The 15,089-nt window shown below is 40.8% G+C and overlaps 1 protein-coding gene across 2 annotated transcripts in view; it reads left to right on the top strand.

Moving 5' to 3' along the window:
• RASSF3 (Ras association domain family member 3) overlaps positions 1–15,089 on the top strand; it is a 98,730-nt gene that overhangs the window by 5,462 nt on the left and 78,179 nt on the right. The window contains exon 1 of one of the 2 annotated variants that reach the window (XM_035334333.1): positions 4,611–4,746. The exons of the other annotated variant lie outside the window; for it this stretch is intronic. Within the exon in view, the coding sequence (XP_035190224.1) occupies positions 4,626–4,746 (121 nt within the window). The 5' untranslated portion in view covers positions 4,611–4,625. Of the gene's footprint in view, positions 1–4,610; positions 4,747–15,089 lie in introns of those variants that run through there. 2 annotated transcript variants of the gene reach the window in all.

Here is a 15,089-nt window from a genome sequence, read left to right on the forward strand (position 1 = left end):
AAAAATAAGAACTAAATTAAGAAATAAGTGAAATAGGAAGTAAATCAGGGTGCACTTCATTGGAGTTATTGCTCAGAAGAAACCTTCCTATTCCTTGCTTCCTAAAGGCAGAAATCCGGTTATTCCCCAACAGCCTATGGAATAAGTAGGCATTTCTCAGGGGTTTTCAGTTAAAATATTCTCATAGTGCCACAGGAAGGCTTCTTGTGGCTGCACCTGCTCAGAGCCAGCTCCAAGAAGGACTCTCCCAACCCTCCATGTGCTTTCCACGGTGGTGTCCTGGCTTCTTCAGAAACTTCAGCCCGCAGTTCATCTCGTGTGCTTGACAACTTTACTGCAGGATGGGAATAAGTATGCCCAAGAGGCTCTGCTCCTTCTCTGCTGACTGTAAAGGGAGCCATGACAACCAGCTCGGCAGCAGACATCTGGATTCAATTAGATGAATCCCAACTACCTGCTCATCCAGAGAGATTTCCTTAGGGCTGTCAAAAAGGGTGGAAACTGCTCCTGCTCATTTGCTTTCTCCCCATTTTGGAGGGGATTTATACAAATGTCGTGCTGTTCTACTTAAAAAGTCATTCTCATCACAGGAATGTGTCTGAACTAGAAGCATATATATATTATTATTATTATTATTTTTTTTTTCAGAAAAATGAAAAATTGTTGGATGGGGATTTCTGACGTTGTAGATCTGGTAGTTGTTCAGTCTGATGTGCAGCGATTGCCAGGTGACATTTGGGGGTTTGGTTGCATGATTTTTTAATTATATTTCTATCTGTTAATGTGACTGTCACCTGTAGTGTATTGTGTAAGGTTTTCAACATTTTTTTCCCTTCTCTCTTGTCAGTTTTCTTTATTTCCATATCACATACATTACTGACTGGTAGATGATTGTAAATCTTGATAAGAGAAGATTAGACATGTGACATACTTTTGATCTCACAGCTAACAGGGTATATATAAAATATATATTAACATTATTAATTTATTTGCAAAGTAATAAATCCTTACTTCTGAAAACAAATGTGTTTTACATCAGTTTGAGTACTGCACTTCTTCAATTTCCATCTTTCCAACAGAGGCAAGATTTCGGAAGTTGCAGATTGCCAGCCACTGTTCATTTTTAATCCCTTCTTTTTGTGTATGTGCAGCTGCTGAGAATCAGAAGTTTTTTTAGAAAGCTCACAAATATAGCTGCTTATTTGGATTAGGGATGGATGAACAGCTGAGCTGGAAATCGGAAGTATTATGCTAGTTTTGCTGAACGGAACTCAAATGCAGCAGATTTTTGTTTCTTTACTCTCGGGAGTTTCATTGTGTTCTTTTTAAGCTTCCTAGCAACAGCACAGCTTTGTTACACGTGATGATGTTATAATTATGTTTTAGTATGAAATCTGCAATGCTGTCTTGACAGTGTCACGCAGACGCAGTAGTGCAGAAGCGTGGGACTCGGTGGGCAGGACTCCTCTCTGGCTTCCTCGATAAAATTTACTCTGGCACAGAGCTGAACAGGATTTAAGGAAGGTCAAAGCTTTAACTTATAATTTCTCGTAATAATTTTCTTAAATGATAATTTATTATAATATTTGTCTTATAATATTTTTCTTATAATTTCTTATAAGTTCCACATGTTTTGTCCAGTGCACAGGTATGGTGTTTCTCTGCACAACCTGGTCTGGATCAATAAAATCTTTTAGTCCATTTCAGATCTGTCAGGCACAAAGTAGAAGGAAATAGTCCACAGAGCTGTGGAAATCTTCCTGGCAATTTAAGCTCCATCGGCACAGAATACCCTTGGGAAGACTGGCTTGTGAATACTTCTCCACAGTGAGCTCTGCTCGTGGTGTGGTATATAGCATAGTGTCACATACCCACGCTGCAATGGGTGGGAAAGAGAGCACCTCATTTTCCAGTCGTAATATTGTCCTTGCAAAGTAGCGAAAATCTTGTTTTGAGCTCAGCTAATAGGGACATTTACTAATGGAGGCAAGCTGATGTTAATATTTTGTTAATATGCTTAGCTTTTCCGACACACAATTCCCGCTGTGAATAAATGCATGGGGAGCTTCGTTCCTGAAGCCAGACTAAACGGGGAAGATCCAGGTAAGTCAAAGTGAGATCCTTTGCTCATCCCAGTCATTTGCTACCCAAGAGCTGGGAGGAGTGAAGATGTCAGTAACTCCTCAGTGGGGAAAGCTGCTCACCCCCCTGAGCAGGAGGGTACAGCCATTGCGCCCAGACTGGCAGCTCTGCAGAGCTGCTGCTTTGGAGCCTCAGTATTGGAACTCGTGTTCATGGAGTTTCTCTACTGAATGCTTATTAGCAAAGAATTTGCTTTAAAACTACATGAAGTCATGGCAGCAAGGGGTTCGTGTGGTTTTAGTTTTGTCAGCTCCAGCAGTACTTGTGGCTTTGGCACAGCAGCCGCTGTGTCCCTGCGTAGCTCAGCTCAGAGCCCCCCCAGCTGGGCTTTGCAGGGCAGGATGGGCAGACACACAGGGGAACCACTGGAGGTTTCACCAGCACCCTTTTGTGCCTAGGGGACCTGTTGGTCCTCGCCTCCTCCTGCAGGACGGTGAGGTGAGCTGGGGCTGATGCCTGCTGCAGGGAGAAGCCTCGCACCGCGTTGTGCCTGAAATGGAGGCAGGCATCGGCAGTGTGAGGGTGCCGGCTGCCACCGCTTAGTTCAGCATGAATCCGGGCCCGTGCTCGCATGTACAGCAACTGGCTTGTTGCACGGTGTAACTGGCAGGTTTAACTGAGGAATTTATGTATAGGTTGCGTTCTGCATACCTTAAGGTAACACGCAATGGCTTATGCTCTGGCCTGTTGCTCCGGTAAGGCACTGAACACTGTGAGGCACAAACCTCCACAGGTTGTTAAGTCCATCAGCACAGTCAGCTTGCCTCTTTCTGTTTTATACTCTGATGTGTTTTACTGAAAGTTTTTTTTATAACAAAAATACTGTAGTGGTATGTTTTGTTTAGTTGAAAAATATATTCCTAAGTCCTTCATATACTGCTAAAAATAATACACATCTCTTTTTTTTTTTTCTTAATTTATGAATCTATTAATGTATTTTCACTTCTACTGTGAAATATTGAGAATTTTTATATAAGCCACTTTGATTTTCATTAAACTTTTGTATCCATATATTTCAGGAAAAGGTCTTTACCATTTGATTCAGTATTTTTGCGGTTGCTGTTAAGCATTCAAAGCCATGCTGGTTCCTGAAGGAGGCAAGTTCGCTGCTGGGCCGTTACCTCTGCTCCTTGCATTTGCTGAGTTGGGTGCCAGGCCTCCTACTTGTGCTAAAACTGTCACTTTGCTGCGAAATTCCTGCTGGTATGGCAGGGTGGAGCACAAAGAGGGGACGAGTCTGTCAGCTCCAGCCCTGACTTGTGCTCTTTAGATGGCACTGCCTGAAGAATTGTGGCAGATAGAGCAGAAGTGGAAACGGTTGTTTGTTTTCGGAGACGCTCTGACCAGAGGAAATGCAATTTATCTAGCTTGGTCCTGAGAAGTTAGCAGTATGTTAAAAATGTCTGATGTATAAAATGGGGTTAAATACTTCACATATTTCAGCATCGAGAAATACATTGTGAATTCTAGAAGAGTTATTAACTGTGTGCTGTGAACATAGCTTGTGTAACAAAGCCCTTCCTTACTGTAGTTTAAAGGTTGATATAAAAGGATCTTTGTTGAGTAATGACATTAGTCTTGGTTTTCAGTGTTTTCTGCCATCCGGATTTAGCAGAAGAAAAAGGCAAATAAAACGTGAGAAGCTGCAGAGAAGATTGTGACATAGCTGAGAAGACCATACTACACTTGGGAAATGGTTAAATATTCTTGCTGTTAAAATGTGTGTGCTAGAATTAAATGTATATTTAATTTATTTAAAAATGTTTATGGGGGGTGTATATTAGTTCATAGAATCTCTAGTTTTGCAATTTAATATGTATCTTGCTTGAAACATGCAGTGTAAGTACTGAAATTTGGTAATTTCTGTGGATAACAATGTTAACAGATTCTCAATTCTTAAGTAAATTGTGGCAGTGAATGATCTGACTGTTGTATTTGTCTTAAAACCCATTACGAGTAAAAGTTGCTTTCTAGAAACGTGCATCTACAGAAATCTCTGTTAAATTTATTGCTAAGAACCTTCATAAGAAGGTTTTTGAGAAACTCTCTAGAGATAATCTTGTAGATTTAAATAAAGGGCTTTTGAAAGGGGATTTATGCTCTCAGTTTTGGAGTTTATTTGCTTACAGACTAGAAGAGGTAGCTGGAGATGAACAATGATTCCTCCAAAACCTGAAGGAAAACATGTCCTAACATCACTGAAAACACAGCACCAGGTTAAGGCTCTGAAGCATTAGTCTTTCTTTAGCCAGAGCATCTATTAATATAGCTCTGCTTGTCATAAAGAGGGAGGTCTCAAGGGCTCCGAGCCGGGTGGCTGGGAGGGAGGGAGGGGATTTAGGACTAACAGGTGGTCTCGAGACGAGCTGGCTGGCGCTGAGCTCAGCGCTGGCGTGCTGTGTGCGGGCATTCGTGGGCTCTCCTCTCGCAGTCTGGATGTGTGAGTCTGCTCTCCCTGATGTAGCTGTAGAGCCCTTTCAGACATGGCAAGACGAAGTGACTTCAGCAAAACCATCAGGAGGATTGCACGTTTTTTTTACTGGTTTCCTAAATCATGGAGCCGGTCAAGGAAGAGGACGGTAAAACTTCTTTGGAAGTCTGCTGGTAAGTGTGCTGCTCTGCTTCTTAAGACATTTTTTTCCTGCTAAAAAGAAATTCAAAGGGAAAAATAATTTATTTCCATTCAGCTCATTAACTTTCCCAGTCCAGCATTGTGTTTCATTTTTCCATTCTCTGAGGCTCATTAGGCAAAACTGTAAAAATATTTTGGAGATGCAATGGAAGTTTCGTTGCTCAGCTGAAGAATCCTCTTGCAGCCTTGTAATTTATTCCTATTAACGTTCATGTCGGTGATATTTGGTGTCCCGCTTTTATAGAGCCTGTTTCTCCCTCAGGTATGTAAATAGGAGCTCTGATATGACTTGAATACCTGCCAGATTTTATTTTTATTTTTATTTTTTTTTGGAATTGCCTTAGCCGTTCATTTATCTGCAAGGCTATGTGGAGGTAGAGTTCACTAAGACCTTAACTGAGTGTATCAGCATTCACACAAAGTGATGGGCAGTTGAGAGAGGGCTTGTGTTTGGCAGTGTTATGCTACCCTTAATTCTATTTAGTCATCTGAAATGACGTACCACTCAGCTCATCAGTTAGTAAAAGTCATTGCTTCTAAAGACAATTTAGTCTTTGATCCTTGTCAAGTCGTACTGGAGAAGCATTTGCGTGTCCCAGATGAACATCCTTTTAAACAGCCTTAAAGCCCCCAAATTGTTGGATCCCTTTAGAATCGCGTAAAACCTGGGCTAGAGGCAGTTCTCAGGGAGTCTGGAGAAAACGTGCACACCCGTAGGAAGCTGAGTTCAGTCTGTTATTCTTAGAAGTCTAATTATGCAAGACAGAATTTCTTTTGATGAGGACTATTTTGTCTCAAGTGATGAACTTTTTGTTTCTGCGAGTATTACAATATTAACACCAAATTTCAGTTTGTGTGGGGTGGGATTTGAGTCAATTGTGCAGCTGAGCAACTTAGTCTTGTACTTCAATAAAAATTTTATAAATCTGAGACGGGAAGGACAAGTTGGACAATCTGAAGTCTATCACAGAAATGTTGTTGGGCTACATGTCTAAGTGGCGTGTGAAGGAGTCCATGGTTTTCAAGCATCCAGAGCTGGGGAAATCCCAGCTCTCTGAGGTCTGTGGCAAAACTTTCCTTGACTGAAACTAGAACCTCTCTTTGAATATTGATTATCTGAAGTCTTTTTAATACATCAAATTATCTTGGGTCCTCATAGCACATCAAATCATTCACATATCTCTGTTGTTATTGTCAGAGCTTAAGTTGCAGAAAAACGTCAATAAATGCTATTGGGAGCTCTAATTGCTAACTGAATTACTTATCTGTGAAAATCTTTATATGCTAGTTATCTTTTCCCTCTCTACTGCAGAATAATATTTTCATCCATGAATTGTAATAAGCAACAATGTGAATTTTGAGTTTTTTAAAAATAGTACGTTTTGTATTTTTTTCTCCCATTTTCCTCTACATGTAATAGTTTGAATAAAATTTGGCTTTCTAGCCTCATTTTAATGTATGTATTAGTACCTCTTGAACTGAAATCATAAGTAGTGTCAGAAGTTCCCTCCATGTCATCTTCTACCCATACAATGAGATGATCACAAAAATTGTGGTTTTAGTGAAAACACTGCATTTTAGCACAAGGTGGCATTTGGGGAAAAAAAAAAAAAAAAAAAAAAAAAAAAAAGCTGTGAAAATCCAACTCAGACTTTATAGAAGCCAAACACTTCAAGCACTTAAAACCTGGAAGCTGAAGTGCTAGTACCTGTGTCACAGAGGAGTGGATACCATTAGATTTTGCACCAGTGATTCCTGTTTGGTCTTCAGGAAGGCAGCAAGCTCTATGAAACCCAAGCTACTAAGTCGATGCTGCCTTTTACTTGAGTGACTTGAGTTTACTTGAGTCAATTTCTGCCTTTTACTTGAGCGACCAGAATTTTGGTTGGGTTCTTGAGTAATTACCAAATTTCTCACGCGCATCCTTAACTCTGAAACACCACATTTTAGAACTCTTTCAACCAAGCTGCCTTCCTGTCCTTTGGAGAGTCCTCTAATACGTAAGCCTGGTCCAAGCAGTATTGACCATCTACTTACGTTCCTGCGAAGGGACACTTACCTTCACAGAATCCCATCACAGAGGATTGCTGAGGCTGGCAGGGCCCTCTGGAGCCCACCTGGCCCAACCCCTGCTCAATCAAGGACACCCAGAGCAGGCTGCCCAGGACCACGTCCAGGTGGCTTTTGAGGGTCTCCAAGGAGACTCCACAGCCTCTCTGGACAGCCTGTGCCAGTGCTCACTTGCCTGCAAGTAAAGTAAAAAAATGGTTCCTGGCACAAATTCTAGATTTTTCAATTTTTTTATCTCCACCTCTGTGCCTTTCTGCCAATTTTTGTTCACGTAATGGTGTTAAGAGGATTTTCTGGTTAGGTCAGCCAGGATGAGCCAGCGGAATAATTCTGCATTGCTAGTCATGTTCCACAGCTGAAAACACAGCTAATAATTAAAGCTTGCGATAATGCTCACTGATAGCTTTTAGCCACTTACACTTTAACAAATAAATTATTGTTTCAACAACAGCATAAGAGAAACTTTCATGTTTTGTATGTACCACAAAGAATAGAGATTACATTCTGTAATATGCTTTGTCATAGAATCAATATCATCTGTCACCAGGACCAAGAGACGGGCGCTGTGCCTCTGTGCAGATGTTTTGCTTTCATTCTGCTCCCACCACTCCACGTCTCTCAGTATTCCTTGTCCTCCCCTTTCCTGATGAGAAACAAAATCTGCTGAAGCATAAAATCAGTTTTAAAGTATGAGAATGAATTTGGTGCTGCTGTAGGTGATTATGTTCAGAAAGTTGCATTCAGTGCAATTTTAGAAAGATCTGTCAAAGCATAATTATGTTTCCATTCCTAAAAATACATAGCTTTCCAGCCTCTCCTTCGATGGATGCTTTGGGATCACTGGCCACAGACTGTTGCTCATCAATAAGATACCCCTTTCTGCACTCTAAAAGAAGGAAGAAAATTCTAGGGTGGTGCTCAGTAACTGGTTTTGATTACATTACTTATCAAAGGGCTAAAATAATACCTGAGATGTGGTTCAGAGTATGCGAAATGTAGCTGATAATGTTTTAAGTGCACTTAGTTTAATCATGGGTATACAGCATTTTGTAAGAGGCTTGAACTATGGGAGGTAATGTTAAGGGTTCTGTAGCCTTTATTTCTTTGAAATACATTTAGATTTTTTTCCTGCACATTCTCATAGAATTTGTGCCGACAAGTCATATGACTAGAGGTCTTATCACGATAAAATATATAACCATCAGTCAGAAAGAGGTATTGAAAAACAAAGGAATTAGGAATCAGACAGAACTTTGATAGGACTATAGAAATCTATGATCAATAAAGACGAAATAGACAAGTATTTTCTCTGTTTTACAGCAGAGGATTAAGGTGTGAAAGGATTAAGGGGTGAAAAAACTAAAACACTTAGAAGAAGCTTTTCTTTCTTTCTTTCTTTCTTTCTTTCTTTCTTTCTTTCTTTCTTTCTTCAAAATATAATTAAATTGTAGAGCTCATTACTAAGGGACGCTGCTGAGGTCAGGAATGTAACAAGATTTAAAGAGGGTCTGGAAAAGTAAGAATATTCAATCTTATGACAATTGAAGCTGCAAGAAAGGCTTTGAAAGAGGAATAAATCATCTTGCTTCAGTGTTTAAGCTAATTTTTAACAATTAGGGATTAGTCTGAGATAATTTTATGGCTCAGATCCCACAATTGTTGTTTCATGCAGTTTCTTCTGAAGCAGATAATGCTTATCCCTGGTGGCAGAGACAACCTTATGATCTGGGTTGATTTAAACCTTCTTCAATTTTTTCAAGCTTATACAGAAAAAAAAAAAAAAAAAAAAAAAACCACGGATTTTTGACCTGTTCAGAAAAGCATCCCATAACATCCTGTGGAAACGCAAATGAAAACATGAAAAGCACAACTCTTGCTATCATTTTTCTTACTTTGACAAAATTGCCCTAGTGCAAACCCTGCTTGCTTTGAAGCCCCCATAATAAATAAGTAAGTAAATAAAAACAGTCTGAGGTGGAAGATTTTGTGTGTCTGTTTCTTGCCAAACTGACTCATGAAGAGCTTCTTGCTCAGTTCCTGGCTAGTGAGGGATCTCAACAGTTTGATCTATTGTCCCAGTGGGTATGTAGGAAGGCTCTTTCAGAGGACAGAAAGAGGGAATTATTTGTCAAAATCTTTAACCATATTTCACACACTCTGAAGTTGTTATTTACCCTTCACAGTTGGTTGTTTTTGTGTGTGTATGTACATGATTTTTCTGCTCTAGTGCTTTAGCATTTTAGCCCTATAACATTAAAGCCAGTACATTATTTCTTATTGACATTGAAGGTTTTTTGTTTGTTTGTTTGTTTGTTTTTGTTCTGAATGATCATGGTTCCAATATAAAATTATGTTTCTGCAAGAATACATGTTTTGAAAAATAAATGGAAGCATGTATGGAAATGTAGTGCTGTCCCTTAAATTGGCTACCTCCTAAACAAATTCATGTGCAATGGTTTGGAGTTCTCTGCAAACTGATCAGACAAAGAGAAAAGCCAGCTTTTCAACTCTCCAAATTATGTGCAGCTGACAAAATAAACCTGTAAGACACGTGGGAAGAGAGAACATAAAATAATTTTAGTGTGGTACATCAATTTCGAGAGGTTTAGTTTAAAATAATTGAGAATTCATTTCTTATTCTTGTATTGGCCAACTATCGAATTGTGGTGTATGCTGCGAGTGCCGATGTCCTCATGTAACCTCTTTAATTGAGCCATGCTGGAAATACTTTGGTTATGTAGAGGAAGCATGTGCTTACCCAGCATTTGTGAGGCTACGAGGCTGGGAAATTAATGAGCAGCTAAAGTCACTGTATTTCCCTGTTCTTGTCAAAGCACAGTTGGTTGAAAGAGATTGAAATACGTGTCTGTTCTGGGAAGGGGGAGGTATTTCCAGTAACATCTTGCTGTCTCAGCTCTGAGGAGATGGTCAGGTAGGGCACAGAGAGGTGAGCATCAGTCTGCCTCACAGCGATATGGTCCCACTGCTCGTGCTTCTTTGGCATGTGGGTAGGTGTAAACACATTCATATTTAAAAGCCTATTACAAAGCACTACGTGGAAGAGAGGGGCTTGCTATGTGTGTGAGCAATGGAGCTTTTAATGGATATAGTAATATCCTTTTTGAGTTGTGTCGTACATGTTGCAGGGGTGGGTGTTGCTGATGGTGCTGGCAGGTTGCTCAGCTCCAGCTTTCCCGACTGGTGTCAGGGCAAGCTCACTGCCCTGGGCCAGTCCAGACCTTACCTACCCCTGTGCTGCAGCACAGGTCACTCCATCTGAAATTTTGGAGCTAATTTACACTGTGTGTTTTCAAATAAAACCTCAACGGATGAAGGTGAGAGAAGTATGAGAGAGAGATTCAAAGAGAGAGGTATGAGAGAGAGATTCAGGGAGGTATTCAAAGCCAGAGCCTACATTTCTGGGACTGATGGAGAGAGTTTTGGCCCAATGCATATGAAGAATGGGATGTAGGGACATTTGGGAACTGCAGCTCTGGAGCATTCGTGCTCAACTAGGTGGACAAGATGGTTGCCACCAAAGGAGTACCATTTGAGGGATCAATTAGCTGTATTTGGGAGAGGGGGCAGAAGGAGAAACCAGCTTGGTTGCAAATAATTTATATTGAAAAGTAACATAGTATCAGACAAGGTGAACTTTTGGAGTGTGAATCCAGCAACTCAAGGTCAGACATCTTTGGAACCTACTGTGGTGGGAAATCGATATTTGGATCCAGCTTTTCTGGACTGCTGTATCTGTTTGTTTCTTAAATGTCTGCTTTATGGCTGTTATTCATATAGTGCTAGAGCTGACTATGGCACTGTAAGAGACTGGAAGCAGGTAGGAGACGACAGCCTTTCACCGTCAGGTTATACATACAGGTCTTCTGTCTGCATTAGGACTGGGTGTAGTCCTTTCAGTTCATCCGCTTTGAACATTTCAGCCCGTTTGATTTGGATGTTCCTAATCATCATTTAATAGTCTGTGCTTGGTGTTCATTTAAGTATACATAGATTATTAATGAAAGTATGCCATTTAAAGACTATTTGTATTGTGAAGGCATGATTTTAGGTTCTGTCGTGCTTTTCAAAACATCTCTATACGTGCTTTTCCTTTTTATTTCAAGTATATGTATAATATTTTGGGGGGTATGATTTGCATAGGAGTTCACTTACCTAGTTATAGAGGAAACCGTGCCAAGATCTGTGTTGTAGAAAATATTTAACACTTACTAGCAAAATGAAAAAGGGGATGGGTGCCGGATGTCAGTGTTTACAGGTCATCAGCATAGTTTAGAGTTGACTGCAGAAAGCTGCAGAAGAAACGCATCATATTGAGTGACGGGACGGTAAAACATAACTCAGTGTTAATAAATACATACTAAAACTAGGGGAAAACACTACCTGCTCATACAGAGCAATGGCTTCTAATTTAGATTTTATCACTTGGAAAACAGAATTAATCATGTGGAAGGTTTCTGAAGAGACTCATCTCAATGTTCAAGCTAGAAGGAAACTGAATATATAGAAGCATTAGGAAAAGAATAGAGAAAAAAAAAATCATACTGTGTTCAAGTATCATATAAAACAACCTTGGTCACCCCACCCTATTAACAGAGTGAAGATGCAAGATGGGTTTGGGTTGTCAAAGAGACTAGGAAACTCTTACAGGACAGGGCTTTTCAGCTTGGATAAGAGGCAACTTCCAGCAAATTTGCTACTTGTATGAGTAGCAAGGAGAGTTGGAAAAGGTGCAGTTATTTGCCATTTCTCATGGCATAAGAAGTCAGCGCTGCACCATGCACTGGCCACACAAGAAGCTTAGGACAAACTGTGCTTTCATATACACACATACGTACACGTAATTCAGCTGGGGAACTGACTGACACAGGATGTTTGGGAGACTAGGAGTATAAGTGTATTCAAGAAGGGATTAGATAAATTCATGGAAGAAAGAGCCATGAAGGGATATTAAATAAACAGATGCCGATACAGGCTCTGGCTCACTTGTTTAAGTTGCAGATTGCTAGAGGCTAGAAGGGCATAAAGGGGAAACCATTCAAAATTCACTTTTTTCCTCATGCATGTTCCCTCAGAACCTGCTGGCAGCTCTTCCCAGGACAAGATACTGGCCTGGGTGGATCCTTGGTCTAACCCCATCCATCTATCCTTGTGTTTTTTCAAGGGCAGTAACTGGTAAAGTCTGGGACATGAAAGCCTATTTCACTATTGTTGATTTCTGTGTGATTCTCCACCCATTAAATATTTGTCTAGTTTTCCTCATATCTGGGAGTCTGTATTTTTCCAGGGGAGATGCATTCTGTCAGTGTACAGATAATGCATATGTTTTTCCCTATAGCGGTCATCATCAGTCACAGCTCTTACCAGTCATGTGGCTTTTGCAAATTGCATCATGCTTTGTTTTATTCCATTTCTCAGATAATTAGGTGAGGTGAATGTTGCATCCCACTGAACTCCCTTTTCCTTGGCTCTAGCACTTTTACATGAAGCAAGACATAGTAATTTCACTTTCTGCTTTTTTACTACCACTTTTCTTGTTTCCTTTGCCAGTGTCAAACAATAGCACTTGGAAGATGTTTCTCTCTGCTCCTTTTTTTTTTCTGGGAGCTTGTTGAAGACAACAGGAAGAAAAAAGGATGACCAACTGTGTGCATTAAACGCCCCGCCTCCCTGAGATACATGCTTCGAAGGCCATTATCAGGCTCAGAATACTGACTCATACCATCTGAAATAAAAGCTGTGGATTGGCCATTTATGCAGAGTAACAGTAATAAATTATTAGTGTGGAATTCCCTCTTTTAAAGAGATAATGTAACATTATATCCTGATACGTCAACACAGACTGAGCTGGGATGCAGCATGCAGTAGCACACCCAGAGCAGAGCTGTGCTGGGTGTTGGAGGTGACCACTGCAGAACACTGCCATTTTGCTGAACAGGCACAAACATTTTTGCACTAAGCTTCACTTAGTCTGATGGGTTTGATTCAACTTTTCCCCTATTTCTCTCTGTGCCAGTTACACACAGTTACACAAAGAAGATGGAGTTAAATAACTCAGGTCTGCTTGTGGGCTTGCAGCCCCTTGGCAGTGCAGGTAGCTACACCTAAGTCATACTTTTCATGCCAGTTATTATTTTTTGGTCAAGTTTCTTCTAAAGAAAAGGAAAAGCAAAAGAATATGCTAATCTGCGTTATTTTTATGCTGGTTGGTTTTGGTGTTCATCAATAGAGGGCACTAGAGTAAATGGTTTCAAAAAGAGTTATGTTTTTGTTGATTCTTGCATAGGGAATAGAGAGATGAGGGTGCGTTTTTTTCTTTCTTTTTTCTTTCTTTTTTATGTGGAAGTTTTTTGTTTGTTTGTTTGTTTGTTTTCTCCCCATTATTTTAAATTTTTAATGTTAGGAAGAGACTAACAATCACAGCAAGTGGAAATCCCCAAATACCAGCATGACAGATAGCAGAACTGCATAAATACTTTGAACCAATTTTTGCCTTTTTAAACAGTAATTCTTCAACTATTTTCCATCACGTTTTCAGTTCAGAGGTGCATGCAGCCATGTGTTCCTGGGCCAGGTGCTCACGGAATGTAAATTACTGTGATTTTTAGCGTGTGCTCTCAGAGAGCTGCAGGAGGAAACCCAGCTGTTTGGGGCTGGTGTGTCTTGCCAGCCCCTTTATTCAGTAGGGAACTTCAGCAAGGGCTTTGGGCTGCTGGGTTTTGTAAGCTTCATATGCAAACTCTGGCTCCTCAGGGCCATGGCATCTTCACTGCCATTTTATCCCATAAACCTGTGTACAATAGGTGCACCTTCTGCTGTGGCATGCATCAGCAGCACAGGATCACTCTCTGAAGTCTGTCAGGAAAGGCGAGACAAGGTGCTATATCAAGATATGTGCTGAGTTTTGTCCATAATCCCTTGTTTGAAGTTACCATGCGGAAGAATTTGGCCTCCCCACCCCTAGCTGCTTTGGCAGAGTCAGAAATGTCAGTCCTGTCTGCCAGCAAGTGGTTATCGCTGGGATCTCTGTTAGTGTTAGCAGGAGCTCATCAGGTTCCCTTCTCATCTCCTGCAAAGCATGGGTAAAATTGGCTGTGAAGTCAATAATGAAGTCTTTGCATTAATTAACAGGTTGAGGCCTCACCAGGTCTCACAATTTCCATGTACAAAGCTCTGGAAAACAACAGGCATCACCATGCCACAGGGTGTTTAAAACAGCTACTGAATGTTAAGGTTGTTTGTGGCGGAGTGTAACACAGTCCCTAAAAGGGGGCCTCAGAAAACAAGCCGGCCAGGTACAAGGGGAGGAGCAGGTTATGTGGTTGAAATGCTCCATTTCCAATTTCCTCATTTCATACTTGGTCCTCAAAGCTCACAGGAGTGAGTGTTATCTGCCCAAGGAGCTTGTTGCAAAAAACTATTGCAAATTTCTGTTTTAACCCTTACCTTGATTGAATAATGTGAATGTAATTCAGTCTTGTTTACAAACTATTTTATTTTATTTTATTTTATGATTATATTTTATTTTATTTTTTCTGGGTGGTCTGGAAAGCATGAGGTGTTCTGTTGCTGCAGGAGTGCACAAAGAACATTATCAGCCCAAAGCAGGCACAGGAGTCCCCAGGAGCACAAGCCTTTTTATAGGCTGATAATATGGGATCCCACCTTTGTGAGAGTCTGCTGTGACAAGTCCCAGCTAGAGCCTGCTGCCAAGCACTGGAAGGAGGGAGAGAACATGAGACTGAGCTTGCCATGTTGATAAAAATAAAAATGTTTTTTGCATGCAGATGAAATTGACTTAATTCTTTGATAGCTCCAGAGTGAATCAATGGGATTTATATTCCTACATCACTCACGGCCAGGTGCTCAAAGACATTTAAGCATCAAAGAGCCACTGTAGAGTTTAGTAGCTCAAGACCGGTATTAACCCAACCGCATGCACACTTTTTACATGTATGAGGAATGTGCAGTCCTCCCTCAGTGGTCAGGGACTTTCTCTGTGGCTGCTGCCAGCACACTTACCTGGCTAGCAGTGGCCACTCCAGGATGCTTCATCCATGCAAAGTCCTCCATCCCAGTTCCTAAAGGTGCAGCTAGATGGCAATGTCTCCTGCCATTCGCTGGGTGAGCTGTCCTGGCATGTTAGTCCTGGCTTCCCACCTGCCTGCCCCCTCCTAAAGGGTGCCCATACCCACACGGCTCATCTGGACTGGTGTTGGACATCTTA

Source organism: Oxyura jamaicensis, chromosome 1 (genome assembly GCF_011077185.1).
Source record: "Oxyura jamaicensis isolate SHBP4307 breed ruddy duck chromosome 1, BPBGC_Ojam_1.0, whole genome shotgun sequence".
Classification (NCBI taxonomy): Eukaryota; Metazoa; Chordata; class Aves; order Anseriformes; family Anatidae; genus Oxyura; species Oxyura jamaicensis.